Source organism: Phalangium opilio, unplaced genomic scaffold (genome assembly GCF_054372755.1).
Source record: "Phalangium opilio isolate 3A_F unplaced genomic scaffold, DU_Popi_V2 ptg000082l_1, whole genome shotgun sequence".
Classification (NCBI taxonomy): Eukaryota; Metazoa; Arthropoda; class Arachnida; order Opiliones; family Phalangiidae; genus Phalangium; species Phalangium opilio.
Genome location: NW_028324189.1, coordinates 10,813,337 through 10,833,010, shown reverse-complemented (window position 1 = coordinate 10,833,010; position 19,674 = coordinate 10,813,337). Strand labels below are relative to the sequence as shown.

General features: G+C 34.8%; 6 protein-coding genes across 9 annotated transcripts; 3 read left to right on the top strand and 3 right to left on the bottom strand.

Annotated features, from left to right (window-relative positions):
• Positions 1–26: 26 nt before the first annotated feature.
• LOC149651591 (dnaJ homolog subfamily C member 30, mitochondrial-like) lies at positions 27–1,110 on the top strand. Of its 3 annotated transcripts, XM_089848571.1 has the most exons (3): positions 186–257; positions 315–387; positions 489–1,110. In XM_089848571.1, exons 2-3 carry the CDS (start codon positions 377–379, stop codon positions 1,027–1,029), a joined length of 552 nt encoding a protein of 183 aa, XP_089704697.1. In that variant the 5' UTR covers positions 186–257; positions 315–376; the 3' UTR covers positions 1,030–1,110. The 3 variants fall into 3 exon arrangements, with proteins under 3 accessions (XP_089704695.1, XP_089704696.1, XP_089704697.1); XM_089848569.1 differs by having other exon boundaries at positions 27–257; positions 315–1,110; XM_089848570.1 differs by having other exon boundaries at positions 182–257; positions 340–1,110.
• Positions 1,111–1,145: 35 nt separating this feature from the next.
• Yip1d1 (Yip1 domain-containing 1) lies at positions 1,146–2,224 on the bottom strand. Of its 2 annotated transcripts, none has more exons than XM_089848566.1 (2): positions 2,136–2,224; positions 1,146–2,064 (listed from the first exon to the last, which is right to left on the bottom strand). In XM_089848566.1, exon 2 carries the CDS (start codon positions 2,054–2,056, stop codon positions 1,253–1,255), a length of 804 nt encoding a protein of 267 aa, XP_089704692.1. In that variant the 5' UTR covers positions 2,057–2,064; positions 2,136–2,224; the 3' UTR covers positions 1,146–1,252. The 2 variants fall into 2 exon arrangements, with proteins under 2 accessions (XP_089704692.1, XP_089704693.1); XM_089848567.1 differs by having other exon boundaries at positions 1,146–2,089; positions 2,136–2,217.
• A 42-nt stretch (positions 2,225–2,266) lies between these two features.
• On the top strand, positions 2,267–4,814 carry PolE2 (DNA polymerase epsilon subunit 2). The gene is made up of 9 exons (XM_089848565.1): positions 2,267–2,423; positions 2,498–2,725; positions 2,793–3,048; positions 3,112–3,290; positions 3,355–3,617; positions 3,694–3,808; positions 3,881–4,076; positions 4,138–4,252; positions 4,569–4,814. Exons 1-9 carry the CDS (start codon positions 2,353–2,355, stop codon positions 4,715–4,717), a joined length of 1,572 nt encoding a protein of 523 aa, XP_089704691.1. The 5' UTR covers positions 2,267–2,352; the 3' UTR covers positions 4,718–4,814.
• A 797-nt stretch (positions 4,815–5,611) lies between these two features.
• Positions 5,612–8,306, top strand: Msr-110 (DUF3736 domain-containing protein Msr-110). Its single transcript, XM_089848564.1, has 6 exons — positions 5,612–5,838; positions 6,025–6,186; positions 7,571–7,693; positions 7,770–7,859; positions 7,918–8,023; positions 8,091–8,306. The coding sequence occupies exons 1-6, from the start codon at positions 5,758–5,760 to the stop codon at positions 8,147–8,149; spliced, it is 621 nt and encodes a 206-aa protein (XP_089704690.1). The 5' UTR covers positions 5,612–5,757; the 3' UTR covers positions 8,150–8,306.
• Positions 8,307–9,728: 1,422 nt separating this feature from the next.
• LOC149651587 (ileal sodium/bile acid cotransporter-like) lies at positions 9,729–15,883 on the bottom strand. The gene is made up of 3 exons (XM_089848562.1): positions 15,125–15,883; positions 14,215–14,392; positions 9,729–12,265 (listed from the first exon to the last, which is right to left on the bottom strand). Exons 1-3 carry the CDS (start codon positions 15,716–15,718, stop codon positions 11,601–11,603), a joined length of 1,437 nt encoding a protein of 478 aa, XP_089704688.1. The 5' UTR covers positions 15,719–15,883; the 3' UTR covers positions 9,729–11,600.
• A 331-nt stretch (positions 15,884–16,214) lies between these two features.
• LOC149651586 (dnaJ homolog subfamily A member 2-like) lies at positions 16,215–19,644 on the bottom strand. The gene is made up of 8 exons (XM_089848563.1): positions 19,487–19,644; positions 19,032–19,206; positions 18,843–18,969; positions 18,701–18,781; positions 18,346–18,622; positions 18,084–18,282; positions 17,879–18,006; positions 16,215–17,270 (listed from the first exon to the last, which is right to left on the bottom strand). The coding sequence occupies exons 1-8, from the start codon at positions 19,553–19,555 to the stop codon at positions 17,070–17,072; spliced, it is 1,257 nt and encodes a 418-aa protein (XP_089704689.1). The 5' UTR covers positions 19,556–19,644; the 3' UTR covers positions 16,215–17,069.
• Between the last annotated feature and the right edge of the window lie 30 nt (positions 19,645–19,674).

Sequence of the window (19,674 nt, the reverse complement as noted above, 5' to 3'; positions counted from 1 at the left end):
GCTGAGTTAAATTTTTCCATTGGCTGCTAGCAATCTGCCACCATGGAGCATAATTTGTGGAGATTCATCTGCAATATAATGCATTTTTAAGGAATTTTCATATTTACTCCAGTTAAACCACTCCACGGTAGATTCCAATGGAAAAAACGGTATGTGTAGTCTGCTTCCTAGTCTATTTAGTTCAATGCCAAGGCTTAGTTGTTATGTAATTTCGTTAAGTTTTTAGATAAAAATTCATTTAAATGATAATTAAAAAGGTAAATTATTGGTGTTTTGTGGTATTTTATATCACTTATAAGTGTTTTTAATCACAGGTATCAATTTAATCCGCTAAAACAGTCTTAATCAGGTCAAATGTTGAAAAGAGTAGGATTTTATGAAGAGAGGGTGAGAAAGTTAAATGGTTTCTTCTTACAAGGACATTACCCAAAAACAACAGCTAAATCGGAATTTAAACCAAAGATACATTTACTTCACACTGCGTCTAGAAATTATAGGAAAAAAAGCTATTACGAGACTTTAGAAGTGACACCAAATGCAACGCAAGCCCAAATTAAGGCTGCGTATTACAGATTATCAATGATACACCACCCTGACAAATCACAGGGCCAAACTGATATTGAAAACCGGTTCCAAGCGATTACTGAAGCCTATGAAACACTTTCAAACACAGATAAACGTAGAAATTATGATAGAGGAATATTAGTTCACTCCCCTGGAGAAGGATGGCAACCAACTACTAAAGGTCATGATAGTATTATCAGAAGGAAGAGACCGGAAGCTTATGGCAGAACGGAACAATATAATTTTGATGAATTTTATAAAATGCATTACGGTTCTACATTGAGAAAAAGAAGCATAAATAAGATGCAGTATGAACAATATATGAGGCAACAGGAACACAAAAAACAAGAATCTATTTCACTAATGAGTATAGTTATGGGAGCTATGATAATTGGCATTCTAGGTCTTTCTTTAATTCCCAATCCTTACGATTCACCCCCTCAACCAAACTCAAAATCTAGATAATTAAATTAATAATAAAGCTTATGTGACGCTATTTAAATCTTGTAATTTATAGAATAATAAATTATGTTAATGTTAAAAAAATTACAGTGTATTTATTTAATAAATAACAAAATATATAATTTTAAACTTTATTTATTTGCAAGGGAATTCCAAAAAAAATGAAAATATTAATTAGGGGTCTAAGTTATAAAAGAAATTGTTTGGGAAAGAAAAAGAAATAATCTTAAAACATTGTTAACAGAGCAAAAACTCCATATAATAGAGCGCAGGGATACGCTATTAATGGTTGTTGATGATCCATGGTTAATGCCGTGACAAACAGTTTTGAAGCTGATATGGCACACCATAAGACTACAGCTGTGGCTATTACCGTACCTAAAACCCCTTTTAAAGATATCAATATTGAAACTCCGGATAAAACCACCATGGGTAAGAGGCAATATCCTAAAACGCTGACTGTGGCTCCCATGGATATTCCTTGAATACTCATCAGATTTAAGAGTAGATAAAGACCGAGACAACCCAAAACGCCAATTCCATAGATATAACCAAACTGAACTTTGCCACTGAGTAGAAGAAAACTTCCAAAGGCTAAGCAAAATACTAATGGGCCAGCCAAATCAGTCTCTAATAGAATCACGGCGTCTGGATCCTTTAACGGGTTCAAAACTGCGATAGTCTTTTGTAGAATATGGTCGAAATTGATCCCCAATTCTTCCAAAAGAGGTGGTTCATCTTCGTAATTATCTCCGTTACCTTCTTGATAAAAGGCTGGGCCATTGTCTGGGGTTAGAATACTTCCACCATAACCCGTGTTATCGGAATATCCAAAATTTTGAGAAGAGCTACTGTAGGACTGTTTCGCTGGAGGTTCATTTTCGGCAGGATTTGAATAATCAAATTTCATGAAATCTTGTTCTGGGACATAATCTTGATTGCCCATGTCATAACTGTATCCAGGTTGTTGCCCCGCATTCCACGACGGTTGGCCAGTGTAAAAGCCTTGATTGTCGTTATACCCCGACATTTCAGAAACTAATTCAATATATCAAATCATAAACTAATTTAAATGTTAATAAATAAGGCGGAAATTATAATTAAATTACCTTTAATCGGCTTCTAACGCTAAGCCTACTTCATCGAGAAACACATCACCGATATTAATGACGTCACTTCCTTTATATTGACCCCTTGAGTCTTGACCCGGATGTTTTTGTAAGTCAGTCACGTGACTTGCGACTGTCTGCTTATGAAGATTTGGCGGGAATATCTGTCAAACGCCATAACACGTGCTATTTCGATTTGCGTTTAAATAGTTTGAAAATGAGCGAAATTAACGCGATTAGATTGGAAATTAGGAAATATTTCCAAATCAATGGATATTCTTTAAAAGAGTAATTAGTTCTTTCCTTAAATATAACAATTTAAGTTATTTTATACAAAACTAAATACTTTTTTACATTTCTAGAGATGGTTTAAAGACTTTGGTTAATGTTTTTGTGAATTTGGACGCCGAAGAACGTTCCGAATGGCTCGAAAAACTAATAGATACCTTACAAAAACAACCTTTATCAACACCAATCATTGGTAAAGATGACATTGCCAAAGTTATCAAAGAGTGTAGTGACTTGGAGTCAAAAGAAACTGATATTTTGGTTGTTATAAATGCCTTCACTGTCCCAAGATTTACCTACAAGTAAATTAATTCTTATAATCCTAAATATTTAATTAATTGAACCTCCTATATAATATAATCTTTGTAGTATTGAAAGAAAGAAGTTTGAGTTAGACACCAAAGTCCCAACATCTTTATATTCAATTCCTGATGAAAAATGGAGGTTATTTTATGAAAGATATCAACTAATCTTACAAAGAACAAAACGCCATCGAATATTCAACACTGTTAATCATCTCTCATCAGAAAAAACCTTTAGTTTGAAACCTGTGGAATATTTTTTAGGTTCTAGTGGATCACATAGTGGGATCCTCATTTTAGGGATGTTATCTCAGTTCAGCCATGTAAGAAGACTTAAAACTAGTCTAATTAATATAAAAACTAAGCGTATCTTTTAATCAAAACAGAGAAAATTCGTTATTGAAGATCCTAGTGGTCATTTACCAATTGATTTAAGCAATACAACCTTCAAGGATGGACTTTTTACCGAATGTTCCATGGTTTTAGCCGAAGGATCTTACGAAGATGGAACATTCATAGCTACTGCTATTGGTTTTCCCCCTTCAGAGGAAGCTTCAACCTCTATGTAAAATTTTATGGTAATTATGGATTTAAAATTACAGCTTCAACTATCTTTTCCGTTTTAAAAGATTGCATTATGGTAACGTCAACTATTTTGGTGGTCCCTCGGATATTATCGCAAGAAACTCGGAAAAAGTCAGATTCTTAGAAGAAAAAACGCCAGACTCTATGATTGTCTTTCTATCTGATGTTTGGATAGATCAAATTAAAGTTATGGAGAAATTAAAAACGTTATTCGCTGGATATTCTGAAATGCCACCAACTGCGTTTGTTTTAATTGGAAATTTTGTTTCATGTTATAAGGGGAAAGCTGTATTTAAAACTTTAAAGGGTAATGAATGATTATTGCTAATTTTAATTGAACATTTTAATGAATGTTTTTACTTTTTTTTTAATCATTTAATTAGAATGTTTCAAAAATTTGGCAAAAATCTTGACAGAATTTTCTGAATTAGTTCAAAAATCTAAATTTATTTTTGTTCCTGGTCCAAATGATCCTGGTTTAACTACAATTCTACCCAGGTTTGAAAGATAAAAATAAATTTGGTTTAATTAAGTTAATTTATTTAATTACTAACTGTAATTAAATTTTAGGCCGCCCATTTCAAATTTTGTAACGGAAGACTTTGCAAAACAAATTCCTAATGCTATCTTTACAACCAATCCTTGTCGAATTCAATATGGAACTCAGGAAATTGTGGTTTTTCGGGAAGATTTAATGAGTAAATTTTGCCGTAATTCAATTAATTCACCGTGGCAATCAAACAAGGAAGTTGATATACCCAATTTGGTATGATTTTAATTTCTTAGAGTCTTCATTAAGCCCCATTTTAATTTATCTCGCGTAATAGTGTGTTAAAACGTTGGTTTCAAACGCTCATCTATGCCCATTACCACTAAATGCTTCTCCCGTTTATTGGGCTTTTGATCACGCGTTACGACTTTATCCTTTGCCCGATTTAGTTGGTAATTAACATTTTTTATTAACTTTAAGTTACGTCATAGTATAGAACATAATAAGAGCTACACTTTGAGACAAAGAACATCAAAATCGGACCATAATTAAATATGTTATGAGTTTTTTAAGATTTCAAAATCGCAAAAAAAAAAAAATAATTTTTCCGAAACTTCTAAATATTTTTAGTTATAAGTTCAATAGTTGTTGACCGATTTGAGCGTTCTTAGTCTCATTTTGTAGATATTATCGCGCTCTATTTTAATATGTAATGATCTAAATTCTATTATCCCTTTAACTACCTTAATTATCTTTAATTATTCACAGTAATCGGAGATAAATGCGAACCTTTTCAAGTTAATAACACTGGTTGCAATTTCATTAACCCGGGATCATTTCCGAGAACCAACTTTTCATTCAAAGTCTACATGCCCGCGTCTAAAACTGTCGAAGATAGTCAAATTTGTGATTCATAATTTTATGTATAAACCGTTTTTTATTGAAAATAATAAACTATATGCTATATTTCTTCTATTTCCTAATTTTTAAATGATGCTGCATAATAAAAGTTCAACAACCCTCCTTGTGTGTGTGGTATATCATTACATTGCGATTATTAGTTTATTACTTCAATCGTGAAATAAATTTTATGTTTAGAATTGAAAACAATAGTCAATTTATGACCCATATAAACCCCCTTTTCATAATACGCTTAACGCAACTGAAACAAGTTGGTTTGTTGCATACTAATAGTTTCACTCAGTTTTGATGACGATTATGAATTAGAAAATCATTTATATCTCCTAAACTAATTAGAGGATTAATTAATCAGTTGGACCATTATTTGTGGAATAACTAAATACATATTTAGGCCAATTTTGGTAGACATACGTATAGTCATTTAAGAGTTACAGGGAAAAATAAATTTTTATCTCGCCACCCATACAAGTAATATTGACGTGGGAAAAGTTTAAAATAAGTATTTTCTCCTGAACTAATTTTCCTACAACCTAATAAGAGATACCACAATATTCGCCATAATTTTAAGTACATTTGACCACATTTTTGTAAACATCCACGCAGCCAATTTCGAAAAAAGTTAATTTTTGTTGACGAACCTACGCGTTTCAATTCCATTAAATTATTTCCTCGGAGGTTGAATTTAAGTGGGAATGATTTTCTAGTTGGTAAAATTTCTGGGCGTCGTAACTATAAACCAACAGAGCGAAACAAAACAACAAATTTTTTTAAAAAACCATAATGAATAGAACTTCTGCGAGTTAAGGTAGAAACGTAGAAAAAGCGTTGCCAATTGTTATAGAAATTAAACTCTGTTAAACTATTGGTTGTTTCTTTACGTTTGCTGTCACGGTCCGTATGTTAGAGTGTTAAGCCCTTTTTTTCAAGTGGTTTCCTAAGTTAAAACTTCAGTTAAAAGTATAGCGCGGTTTAAGCAACGCGTCATAAGTTAACTTTGTGATTGACTGGTCGGTTTTAATAAAATTTGCGCGCCAAAATGGATAAAGCTAGGGAAGCCTCAGTTGTTGATTACGGTACCGATACCCATAGCATGGTTTCCGGTGATTTACCACCGCCGGTAAGTAGGTTTTAACTAACATTAGGGTACTTGGTTTTCCCTCTCATTATTGGAATGGAATAAGTTTGGTAGTTCTAACTATTAAATGGTACTAATTACAATTAATCGGTTGAATTAAATTCCTTCTCTAAAATGTCTCGGTGATATATTTGAGGGCTAAATTATCATTAAATTATTTTCCTACAGGCGTACCGGTCCCTAACATCGGAAAATCTGCTAAAAATAACCAGAACTGCTGCTATGACTTTGATATCAATGACTTTTATCATCGGACTCATGGTACTCATGGGTGTGTACATAAGATCTAACAGTATCGAAAGTTGTCCATGTCTAGCACCATCAGAAACTGTACGTATTTAATTTTAAAATAACTTTTAACGTGTCATGTTGAAGCCAATTAAATGACTTCGGGTTCTCAGTGGGCGCGCTGAACAGATACTAAAGGAATTATGTGCATGTTTAAAAGCCCTACCCTTGACACCACTAGCTTTTGATATATAAAATGGCACTGAAAATGAGTGGGTAAATTGGCACAAAAAGTTGGCGGGAAAAATTTGCGGAAAAATATTGAAAATATAAGATTTTATAAACATTCTGCAAAAATTGTACCCATTTGCATAGGATACTTATAAAACTATAGGATTTTATAGGAATTACAGAACCTTCAGTAGTTACACGAAATCTATAATCGGTGTAGAAGTAATCTGAAAGTGATCACAAAACCTAACACGCGTTAAAATTAAATAGTTTAATCACGTAACAAATTTAAATATAGCCTAAGGAAATAGTAAATAACGTCCAACTAAACGAGTTTTAATTGGCATGTTAAATTTAACTGGTGGTTGGAAATTAACCCGATTTCCTCTTGCGCAAAGAAAAAAAAATCATAAAAGACCTAACTTCACGCTTTAGGTAATGGTTCCGTTATTGCTTAACAGGTTTACAAAAAAAAGTTTAAAGACACGCTTGGCAAATGGTGCGCAATTAGTCCAAACAAACTATATAGCGGAGACAGACACAAAAGTAATTGAATGAAAAATCTCCCTAAGGCAGACGGAAGCGACTTATTCTTTTGATCAAAGAAATTCGACTTAGTATACACCCATTAAAATTAATTGTTGAACTTTGTATGAACATATTTCTATATAATTGTTCGAAATTCGTGGGTTACTTTGAAGGTTGGCAGGGTTAGGTTAAGGCATTACGTTGGCAAACAGTAAAGGGTAATAGTATCATAAGTTCATAAGATATGTTCCATAAGTTTGTCACTGGTTACTGAGAGCTTGTCATTAAGTGACGTAGGTGAAACGTCAGAGATTCTCGTAAAGCGACACCTGGTGAGGTACTGTCAAAGGCTTTGTACAGACTAAATAGGAAGATGGACTGTAAAATCGAGTGTAGTCTGCAATTCTCGCTTGTCGTTCTCGAACTAGCTCTCACTAAGTTTCTATCATTACGAAGTATGGGTAGTGTCATACTTATGGAACATATCTTTTGAACTTATGGTAGTACGAAGGTGTACAAATTTTCCCCTGGTTGTTATCCCCACTAGCTCTCCCCGCCCACAACTAAACCTAATTTTAAACCTTAAAAGAATACTATTACTATAAATTACCTAAAGAAAAATCTTACAACTTTCAATAAAAGGTCATGTTTTGGTGTGCCGATACACTTAATCCCAAATAAAAACAAATTAAACTAACCTTTTAACCTTCCCACGATGGTATTACAGCTTCCGAGTCCTCAGGGACTTCGTGGTGCCCGTTTGAACGGGGTTGAACTTGAAGGTTCAGCTTCCAACGGTGCAAAATCCGCAAAATTGCCCTTGAACTTGGAATTCGATGGCGACACCGGGGTATGGATGGCGCTGATACTCGATTACCCCCCCCCCCCCCCGATGATCATTAAACTAATTTAACTTTATTTAACAGAAACTACTTAAAAATAACCAAAAAGCCAACGTTAACTGTGTGGTTGAACGCAAGAAGGCTACGCAAATTATTACATCCGAGCCGAAATTCGTAAGATTAAGCAAAAAATAGACTTTCGACATTAAACTTAAAAAATTAAATCATTTAGATTGTCACTCCCTTTGGAAATATGACCTCTGACCCCAGAGTTACTCACGTGATTGGAGAAAAAATGATTTTCAGTTGCAGTAGCGGAAACAAGAAAGATAAAAGAGGTATATGACAAAACCCATAATTTTAAAAAACCATTTGATCTATTTTTAACCTATTCTTGGCTTACAGATAAAAATAACCGCATTAAACGTGAAACTGGAATGTGTTCTTGCAACTGCGCTTGTTAGAAATGTTTATAGTTATTAACAGAAAGTATAAAAATAATACCTATAAATACGAATAAATATTAAATGATTCTTTGGTATGGTGAAATTTTATTTCTGTAAATAAAACTGTATTTTCCACTTTAAAAAAAAAAATATACGGAATTGTTTTCACCTTGAATTAAAATAGATTAAACCTTCTGTTGCCTCCAACTTCGGTTGATTGAATTTTAAGAAATAAACACGACGTTAAGTGAAAATGATACTTTAGCCTAATAGATTATTTAGATATAAATAGACCACACTCTCCCATGCAGAAAGACCCGCCGCCATTCTCACGTTAACCCTCGATAAAGAAAGGTCGATAATGTACCTTAATATTATTCCTATCAGGGATAGATTTAATTTTAGAAGTAGGAGTGGAGAACAGAGTAATCTGGGAGCGCGTCAAAGTCCCGGACCCCTTTACCCGGGACCGGGGGGGGGGGTTGAAAGAAGAGGCGGGTCATAGCGACAAAGGTAAAAAGGAATTACGAATTTTTCGACGTCCCCGTCAGCAACGTCATCAAAACGTAGTTTAAGTCAGCCAATAAGATAATTTAAACTTTTCGTTACGTTTTGAAGGGGGGGGGGGGGCTCTATACTGGGCTATGAGTCGGACTGAAGTAAATACTAACCGTTCTCCATTCCTACTTCTAAAATTAAATCTATCGCTGTTTCTATATAACTTAAGTGTTAATAAATAACATACTATAGATTATACCAACAAAAACAACACTGCTAAAAAGATATCACATCCATTTACGTCACTCACTAACTAACCCATAGAGTTCTACTTCTATTTCTATTTTGAATTAAGGTTACTTCATTTTTTTTAACCCTTTTGTTTTAAGCTCTAGAAAAAGAGATATAGTCGAGTGGTACCAGAGCGGGAAGGGAACTTTCCCAAAACAACTTTATCTAAATAAATTTTACGCCCTTGAAGTGAACTAAGGTTTACGCCTAGTTCTTTTTTTTTTTCATTAATGATAACAAGGATTAACTTTGAAATTTTTTTCACCAGGAAATTTCGCCTTAATTCCAATAAGATAAATAGGTCAAATTCGTTCGAAGAAAACCCGTCTGGTTCTGTCTAGTACGTGTAAACCATTATTAAAAAGAGAAATTAAGATATTTTATTTAATCCCCCACGACTTTTCTAGAGAATTAGGGCAAAGTTTCTTACAGATTGTCTGAAAAGATATGTGGTAAAGGTAGAGAACGAGAATTCTATTGTATTGTTCCTTCGATGATAAGTATACATACCACCTTAATAAATTCACCTGCCACGATTGGAGTACGTTTATCATTCAAAGGAGAAGTGAAATTATTTAGGCCTACTTTATGTCTATTAAATGGTTATAGTAGCCAATTTTTCCGTTTCATATTTCCTTGATAGCGGCAGTGGGGTGCCCTGTAACTTGTCATAAATTGTCTAAGGCCCATATATCAAATAGTTTTTGAAGTTTGAAAACAACCACGTGCGTTTTACCAAAAAGATAAATATGTTATCTTTAAGGCCTAAGTACTATTTAACGTCAATTTCAACCTTCGAAACAAAATATAGCGTAAAAACTATCGCATTTATTTTTATAATTTAACATTCGCTATTGAAAAATACATCCTTATATCACGTTACAAGAATAGTTACTCTTAAAGTCAACATTCACATTTTATCAGTTGGAAATTTTTAAGTACCGAATTTGTGTTTTAACATTAATAGTAATTATATCACCGCCGATTGTAACATTTTTTCTTAGAAAAATACATCGTTTCTAATGTTAAACGCGCGCACATTGTAAATACAATACATTGGAGGGAAAGGCCAGAATGATTACTAGGCTTAACAATGTCAAATAGACGATTTAGGCTTAACCGTTTTAAATAGACGAATTAGGCTTAACAATGCCAAATAGACGAGTTAAGCTTAACAATGCCAAATAGACGAGTTAGGCTTAACCGCTTCAAATAGACGAATTAGGCTTAAAAGTTTAAAATAGACGAAATATGCTTACTATATTTATGAACAATTAGGCTTAACGTTTCACGCAACTAACGCACAAAAAACGAACGATTGAAAACGTAAAAGCGGACACACAAATGATAACTCCATCTAATTTGAAATAATTACGTTTAATTTATATTAATTTCATAAAAATAGTTAAATTTCAATTAGCCTATTTCAAATGTATATCAGAGAGCTCCGCCAGTTTCGTTATATTTTTCAGGTATTTCCTGGTACCTGTAAATCAGAGGCGAGATAAACATAAACATGTCCTGAATACTTTTCCAATCGTTCGTTTCATAATTAATTTCATTTAACACGTGATCGCGACAACCTAAGTCTTTCTCTATACTTCAAAGGTACGCTAAAATATTAATGACATAAAAGTCTACACTATTTTTAATCAAAATACTTTTCTAAAGTTGCGTTCAAAAATGGTGCGTTAATTTCAAAATGAGAATTTCAGGTAACCTCGTTAAGAGATTCATTCAGGTTATTAAGGCAATCTTTTGATTTAGGCTTAGGTCTATAAGCGTTTTACGTATTCTAATTCTAATAAAACCAACAATTTTGGTTTTTACTAGTGCGTGATATTGCTATGAATATGTTTAACTTTGTAAATACATATATATAAAGGAAATAACACCCGTTATTGTAAAGAAAAGGGATAAATATACCTAAAAAATGGTACTTGGAAGGAAAATTGGGGAAGAAAATACTGAAAACACCTCAAAAGAAGAAGATTCTATCATATTTATACTATTTCTATTTCTATTTCTATAAAATACTTTCTATTAAAATATACGTTAACTATATTTTTAGATTTGCATTCAAGGAGTTGACACTTTATCTTACCTTTAATTTGATTCCTTAAGCCTATTTTTATTTATATTTACAAATTGTAGACAAATTAACACCAAGAAGCGATATCTACTTTACTAGGGAGAAGGTAAAAGATGCTTAAATATTCGCGCGCCATAGTCCTAGTCCCGCTTTCAAAATACAAGGGGGGACGTAAAAGGAGGCCGGGCTATTTCGCTGCCTCTCCTCAGTCGGAAAATATGACTGTAATTTTCGTCATTCGCGTCGCGCTGACGTGAGTTTACAAGAACCAATGAGATGCTGGTTGTTATTTAGAGGCGGGGATTAACTCCGGACCTACTATACGTTTGGACTGGAGATAAAGCTGGAAATGTGGCGAATTTATACCTTCTCCCTAGTAAACTAGGTATAACTTCTTGTTAACAACGAAGATGTTATTCATCATGGCTGTCAGTTAGCAAATGGTTAAAAATTCCATAACCCAACTAACTAAACCTAGTCTCAACTCCTTAAATTTCGATGGAAAAAACAACTATATCTGTAAATAACACTAAAAAGTCACGCTGAACTGACTGATACTTGGTTAGGCTTAACAATCTTGATTGGTAATTAAACGACACCATTAATATAAACAGGTTTTTTTTCGTCACCACTTGAAGAACTCAAGGACGAACTAAGATCTGAAGGTGAGCTCGCAATTTTATTGGTGTCATTGGACGTTAGGGCATACCTGTGTTTCTTGTCCCATCTGTCCTTGAACTTTTTAATGACCAACGCCACCAGTAATGGAATAGGAGTGACGATGGACGCCGCAACTGGTACAACGGAGGCCAGATCAGCCGCTGGCTGGGTCAGAGAGACGCCTAATAAAACTATGGATATCCCCGTGTTCTGGACACCGGTTTCGATGGCGATCGCTATGACGTCACGATTCTCCAAACGGCAAAAGTAACCAAGGACCAACCCAGTGAAGAAACCGATCCAGACGTTAAGGGAAGCCGATATAAAAATGCGCCAGGTCATCACCTTGAACATGTAAAGGTTGGTGACCGTGGCGAAGATGACAATGTACAAGATCATGACTATAGAAGCCGGCGCGATAATCTTGCGACAAAATTTGGCGGTTTTCGGTAAGTATCGTTGCATTAACAAGCCAATCCCTAATGGTGCAACCATGGACACCAGGGATGACAGGACGTTGGTGAATGGTATCTGAGATATGGTGCCTTTGAACAGTGACCGGCCCAACGTGAAGAGCCAAAATGGCATCATCACTGTAAGGTTTTGAAAATTAAAGATTTAGGGTTAGCAGCTGAAAAATGGCGCGTAATTTGAAAAGCGATAAAGCACGTGGCCATAAGTGGTCCTCAAGCTTCGAAGGACCCATGGTAAAACCCGTTTTCTACGCAAAATGTAAAGGGTTGGTTCTAAGCTCGCGAACAAGTTATGGTTCGCAACCCTTGGAACCACAAAAATGCCCGGAAAATCCGTTTTTGTTTTTTCGGAAAACCGAAATGGTTTCAAGATTACTTAAGTCAGAATATATAGGTCTATTTCTGTTTCATTTTAAAGTTAGTTAACACCAGCTTGTAAGAGCCCTTCGAGCGGACAAGTGTTAATTCTTCCATTAAGATTGTTTTTCAATCAAATTCAACATTAAACAATACAATACACCTGCATTTTCTCGTTTAAATTCATAAATTTACGCAATGTTCATTTCGAATTCAACGAAGCATTCTTGTCAAAGAATTAAAAATTTCTTTTGATAAACGTAAAGACTTGAAAAACCAGTTTCGAAAACAATAATACCATATACTTAGATAGGGTAACAATATAGTAGCCTTTCGCAAGATTAAGATATGTATTTTATGTTAATAAGCGAACCCTGCTTGTACCGGTATTCAATAAATTTTTATAAACTACAGTTGTAGTATCGTTCGTGATTTTATAAATTCGTGATAAGAGTCAAGGTCTGAAAGTTGTGCAACTGTCTTACTTTTACCTGCGCTAAGCCTAACTTAACTTCACCTGTACTAAGCCTAACTTAACTTTCGCGGAATTTCTTTTCAATTGATGAAAAAAAATCCAGTTTCGGGGTTTTTATAATGAAATACTTTTCACAAAACAAAAACGTTGCCTAAGGGGAAACTAAAAAAAAAAAACCTATATCTTTCTAGGAATTTAGATTTTGTACTTTTTCTTTCCTCATCTTTATCCGTTATGTTAAAACGAGATTAAATGTATAATTACGGCAAATTTAGCTAAGCCTAATTTATATTAAAATTACTTCCAAAAGTTAGTAGTTCAATTTAAGCCGAAAGGGTTTATGGAACATTAGTAACTGAATATATAGTACAGAGAGACGAAATATTATACTAGTATAGTACTAAATTTCAATGTAACTGTAGAGTGTTAGTAATCGTAATAGCGTACGTTATTTGTTAATACCTCTAGTCTAAGGTTACGCTGATCAATACGTAGTAGAGAGAGTTGAAATATTATACTAGTACTAGCTGTTACCCGCGGCGTCGCTCGCGTGTAATAAGAACTACCATCAAAATGATATAAAGAATGGGTAGATTTTACAGATGACTAATAATTTTGTAGCACCCTAGGAGCGAAGGCACTCAGCGTTGCCCGTCAGCCCGTCGGAACATTTTTTATTATTTTTCACGCGGACATTATTCTATAAAGAAGGGTTTTAAGTTTTTGGCCGCCATTTAAAAAGATGGCAACAAATCGAACCCGAAAGACCAAGCAACCCGTCTATAGGTTAAAGGAAACCCGTGTACTAAATATTTGTGAAATCGGTTGAAACGCGCGGACTTTGTTGCATAGAGAAGATTTTTTACATTTCTGGGCGCCATTTTTTAAGATGGCGGCGGATCGGAAAAATCTTTCTTAGTACGCGCCTACTACTTATGAGTAACGTTCCTGCAAAGTTTCAGCCTTCTAGGGCAAGCGATTTGGGCTGGGCGTTGATTATCAGTCAGTCAGTCTGTCAGTCAGTCAGTCAGTCAGGACTTTGATTTATATAGATATAGATAGTACTAAATTTCAATGTAACTGTATAGTGTTAGTAATGGTAAGAGAGTATGTTGTTTGTTATTATATCTAGTCTAAGGTTACGCTGATATTTCGACAAATATAAAACGTTTAGGAGCTTTGCGGGAGTTTATTTCTAGGCCTAAAGTTTTAGCTAATATTGTTGACTTTGACTTACATAACGAAGCCACATTGCTGATGAAGGTCAAAGTAATACTGAGGTTCAAATTTCCACCCAATAAAACGGTCCACATATTACTGGCACCACCTCCCGGACTGCAACCAAATGTAAATAATCCCAATTTAAGATCGTGGTCATCATCGGTGAATAATAAATATCCAACCACAAACGCAACCTAAAATTGGAGTTAATTACAGGTTAGAACATTCTTTTTATAAGTACTGTAAAGGTACTGATATCTTAATTAAGTGTAATCTTCATTCTAAATTAATGTAGGAGACAAAGTCTAAATTGTTTCAGCCTTCGCGATAATTCAAATTAAATTACCCTCTCAAGATAAAAGCCTAGAGTTTTACAAGTACTGAACAAATAATTTTTATTCTTGAAATTATAGGACTCCTGGTCATGAAGTTATATCTTCTAGTTTAATAGGGAGAAGGTGCAAATTCGCCACATTTCCAGCTTTATCTCCAGTCCAAACGTAGGTCCGGAGCTAGTCCCCGCCTATAGCGTCTTTGCGCGTGACGTCAAGTTACCTTCCCCCTTTCCTCTCCCCTTGCCGGCTGCCCGCTCCGGCCACGTTAGGACGCCATGTTGACATCCCCTGAAAACCGGTTTTCGCCCCCTATTTCTTCTCCCAAGTTTTTACTCTCGCGGAAACACCCTATAAATTACAACCAGCATCTCATTGGTTCTTGAAAACTCGCGTCAGCGCGACTCGAATGACGAAATTTACGTATTTTCCGACTGAGGAGAGGCGAAATAGCCCGGCCTCCTTTTACGTCCCCCCTTGTATTTTGAAAGGGGGACTGGGACTATGGCGCGCGAATACTTAGGCATCTTACACCTTCTCCCTTATAAACTAGATATCACTTCTTGGTATTGGTAAAACGTCAAAGGTACTTACCAAGGGCATTACGATGGACTGACAGGCGAAACCAACAAGTGGCGCAATGGGTTTAACCAAAACAGACTTAACTACACCCATATCTAGGGCGCAACCCATATTTATATAATTTACTGATACAAGTATAGCGACGGAAATTATAAATATTTTTTGTAACTTTGAATTTTTTCTCACGACAGTTATGGGCAAATTTTCAACACTTTCTTCGTTAAATGGTGTTTTGTTGCCTTTCGCGTCGACCTTTGAACCGATCATTTTAATTTTAACGCTACTGAAGCCAAGGAAGTTACCTTTAACGCGAAAAGTACCATTCCAAATACCATCATAATCGCGATTAGTGTTGTCAAAATAATAGGTATGATTCTCGACACTGGCTACGTATGGGTCTTCAGAATAGGCCGTAGCAATCTGAAGATCTAATTTATCCAAACTCGCAGCGTCGGTATCGTTGCAAGTAAAAGACACATCGCGATATTCACCTTCTTGAAGCCCGGTGACATTAGAAGGGCTAAAGGTCACGTGGATTGCGGCGGTTATTTCCAATAATAATAGCAAGAAACCAAAAAGCAACGCGAGAAACACAACCGGACACATGGTTAAACCACAAAGGAAGCCAATCTCCCAGTTAAATTTGATTAAAATTAATCGAACTACACGCGAAACGATCCACGACCTTCCAGGTCGACAACTACTTTCCGAATGAGAGAGCGCCCGCTCCAAATGCGGTCGTAGCAGACGACTCAACAACGTCACCTGTTATGACGTATGGTAAATTACGTAACAAACAGCCGCAGTAACAGGAAGGGAAATAAGATAAACATAACGCGGGTCACATTGGAATTTCCATGGAGTATTTTTACTGGAGTGATAATAAAGTTTCCTTAAATATTGCATAACATCGCACTAAATTTCTAATAGAAAACTGCCTCACATATCTGACAATATTTAATCATTTTATTCATTAAGCTTAGCCTGCTTAGATAATTAGACGAAAAATAAAAAGATAAATGTTACATCACCTTACTATTTGCCCCAAGATGAAATAAAGTTGACTGACCAATCACCTGCAAGTAAAATTCAAATATATAAATTATTTTTTCCCTACTTTTAAGATATTTAATAGTTTCACTCTGGTTGGTACACATGTTGTAAATTTTATATATTTTTTTTTTGGTTTCAGAGACGAAGTTAAGAATGAACACAACATATGGAAAAATACCAAATTTTGGACTAAACTGATCATATTTTTTTTTTCACCCTGAACAATTTTAACAATAAATTCTAAGATAGATTTTGCCTTTTTTTTTCTTCTTCTTTTTAAATTTTGTATTTAAAATAAATGGAATGACTTTCCTATAAAGGTTTATAAATTATAATAACATTTGGGTTTCTTTCTTAAAAATGCCGGTAGGTAAATTTGAATAGGCTTATATTCTGTTTGTGTCATTAATTAATAAACTAAAAATGTTACTTATTTCTTTTTTTTTCTTTTTAGAACAATTACTACAGATTTTCCAACATTTTTGTTTTGATATTAATTACTTACTTATTTTCTTTTACATTAAAAAAGCCAAATAAAGGATATTTTTTAAATTTTTATAATAAAATCCAATATTTTAATTAAAGAAAAAGGTATAAAGTTTGTCAACCAAAGTCAGTCAAACACTAAGCTAATTAATAATTTTAAATATCGGAATTTTAATTCAGTTATCAAGGAAATTGGGTTTAAATTCTTAAAAATATCAGTTGGTTTTATTGGGATTTTTTTTTTGGGGAGGGGGGGGCGGGAATTGATTTGATAAGCAATGATACAAGGAAACAAAAAGAAAGATCGGTTTCTTTTTTTTGTTGTTGTTGTTGTTGTTGTTGTTGAGAAAAAACGCGAGAAAGTTTTGTCAGTAATAATAATAATTAATTAATTGAAGATTGATAGGAATTAAAGTTATCATTGATGAGCACATTGAACTCCGGGCATTCCTCTGGGACCACCACCTTCATCATCAGAATCATAGGCTTCAGTTTGTCGTCCTCCACCACTGCCATGGCCGCTACTTCCCGCCGCTGCCTCATAATCCTGTAAATCGGCATCCTCATACTCTTCAGGCATAACAAAAGCCGGTCTCGGGGGCAAAAAAGTCTCTAATTGCTGAAATTTAAAAAATAATCGTGTGTAAACACTAAACAGTTAATTAGACTTAATCAGGGTTCATAGGATACAACTTTTGGAAAACAAATTTCCCTGAGATTTCCAGGTTTTTCCCCTATATAGAGTATCCTATGGAGCAAAATTTAATGAAAGAGGGGGAGGGGGGCAAATAGGACTATAACATAATCAAAGGGCATCCTGGTATCTCTAGTAGAACCAGAGTTATGAGCCTCCAAATTATAGTGTAATGTTAATCCTATGGAGGGGATGTTCACGAACATTTTGCTTAATTACTCGGCCCCTGTTTGTCGTAGCCATAAGTTTTTAGTATGGTTGGATGGGGGGCAAATAGGACTATAACATACTAAAAGGACATCCCCGTATCTCTAGTAGAACCAGAGTTACGAGCCTCCAAAGTATAGTGTAACGTTAATCCTATGGAGGAAATGTTCACGAACATTTTGCTTCCCTGAATTTTACTAAAAATTATAAATTTCCCTGAGTTTTTTGTCAACTATTTATTTCCCTGATTATTCCAGGTTTTCCCAGTTTTCCAGGTTTGTATGAACCCTGTTAATTAGCGCTATCAAATGAAGATAGAAAGTTACCTTTAATTTTTCTGCATCTAGGAAATGGTTCTCAGGAAAAATAACATCAAAACGAATATACAAGTTTCCCTTCTCAAAAGGATTTCTATGGAGTGGCATTCCTTCTCCGACAATTCCACGTACCATACCTTTTCGAAAACCAAATATCAGTTGATTTAACTGCAACAACTTTTGCTTTGTTTAAAACTAAGATTAATTAATTTACCTGGCATAATAACTTCACCAGGCAAATGTTTCACTACAATGTCCCTGTTATCTAAATGTTTGATAACCAAACTAAACCCGCACAAGGACTCTGTTAGGGTAACTTTATGTGAAATAAATAAATCACAGCCTTCACGTTGGAACTTCTCATGAGGCTTTTGCTCAAGTATGATGATTACATCACCAGGTTCAATACCAGGCTGAAAGTTCGAGGTTAATTAATTTAAACAGTTATAACACATTCAAAAAGCGTTAATAATTACTTGTTGATCTCCTTCACCACGGAAGACAATTTTCTCTCCATTTCTCATCCCTTTATCGATAGCCACTTCCAAAATCTTGGAATTGTTGGTCACCTTCTTTCCCTTACATTCTTTGCACCTATCTTTCTCATTGATAATTTCACCCTCTCCTCCACAATCTGGGCATTGTTGCTGCATTTGTTGCATCATTCCCGGTCCTAGCTGACGGTAAGTGACTTTGATCCCTCTCCCGTGACAAGAACGACACTGCTGCATAGCTCCTGCCCTTCCACCTTGCCTAAAGTATGTTTAAACTATTACTTAGAAACTCCGAAGTTATCATCCCCTACTAAAAAAAAGTTAACCCCCCACTTACCCCTCACATACAGTACAGATAACATTCTTGCTTAATTGAAGTTTAGCAGTTTTTCCATTATATAAATCCTCAAGAGAAACCCTTAAGATATTAAATAGTTCAGGATTTTTTAGGCTTAATTGGGTTTTAATAATAGACCAACTTCAATTGATGAATTGTATCTTCTCCTCTTTGTCTCCTACGCCTTCCACCTCCTCCAAAACCCATACCACCTCCGCCAAATAACCCACCCCCAAATAAATGAGAGAAGATGTCCTCGGCAAACATTCCTACATAGTTTTCAAAAAGGTTTTGAGGTTGGGGTACAAACAAGTATGTTACAAAAGCTTACCATCATGACCAGCTCCTCCTCCACCTTCTTTTAAGCCCCTCATTCCATATTTGTCATAAACTTCTCGCTTTTTGGGGTCTGACAATACTTCATAAGCAAAGGAAATTTCTTTGAACTTCTCTCCTTCCTCAGGGTTCTTATCTGGATGGTACTCTTTGGCCAATTTGCGATAAGCCTATTAAATAATTTTTATATTAATTAACAAGCATTATAGATGGGCAGATTTGATTTGAGATAAAATGTTTCATTATAGGTTATGAAATAAAATTAAAAATTGAGTCAGAAAAGGGCTGAATCCATCAGCACAATGAGACAGTAATTTTTATGCCCAAGGCTTAGCAAACTTAAGACCTTGAGGTTCGAATTAGATGCGTTTTTAACATTATGGTTAAGAATTTATTAAATTTAATTAACTAAGCGTTAGTACTTAATATTTATGTTAAAAAAAATCTTACTTTCTTGATTTCATTTTCGGAAGCGTTCCGTGAAACACGCAGAAGTTCGTACAGCTTTGTATCGGCCATTTTATCTAAAACTGAAAAGAATACAATGGAAAAATTTTTATTTAAAGATCTCCGACTTTTGATATCATTGGTCAACTGGTGGCGCTAGGAGCGCGTCATTCCCGTGACGCAATCGAAGG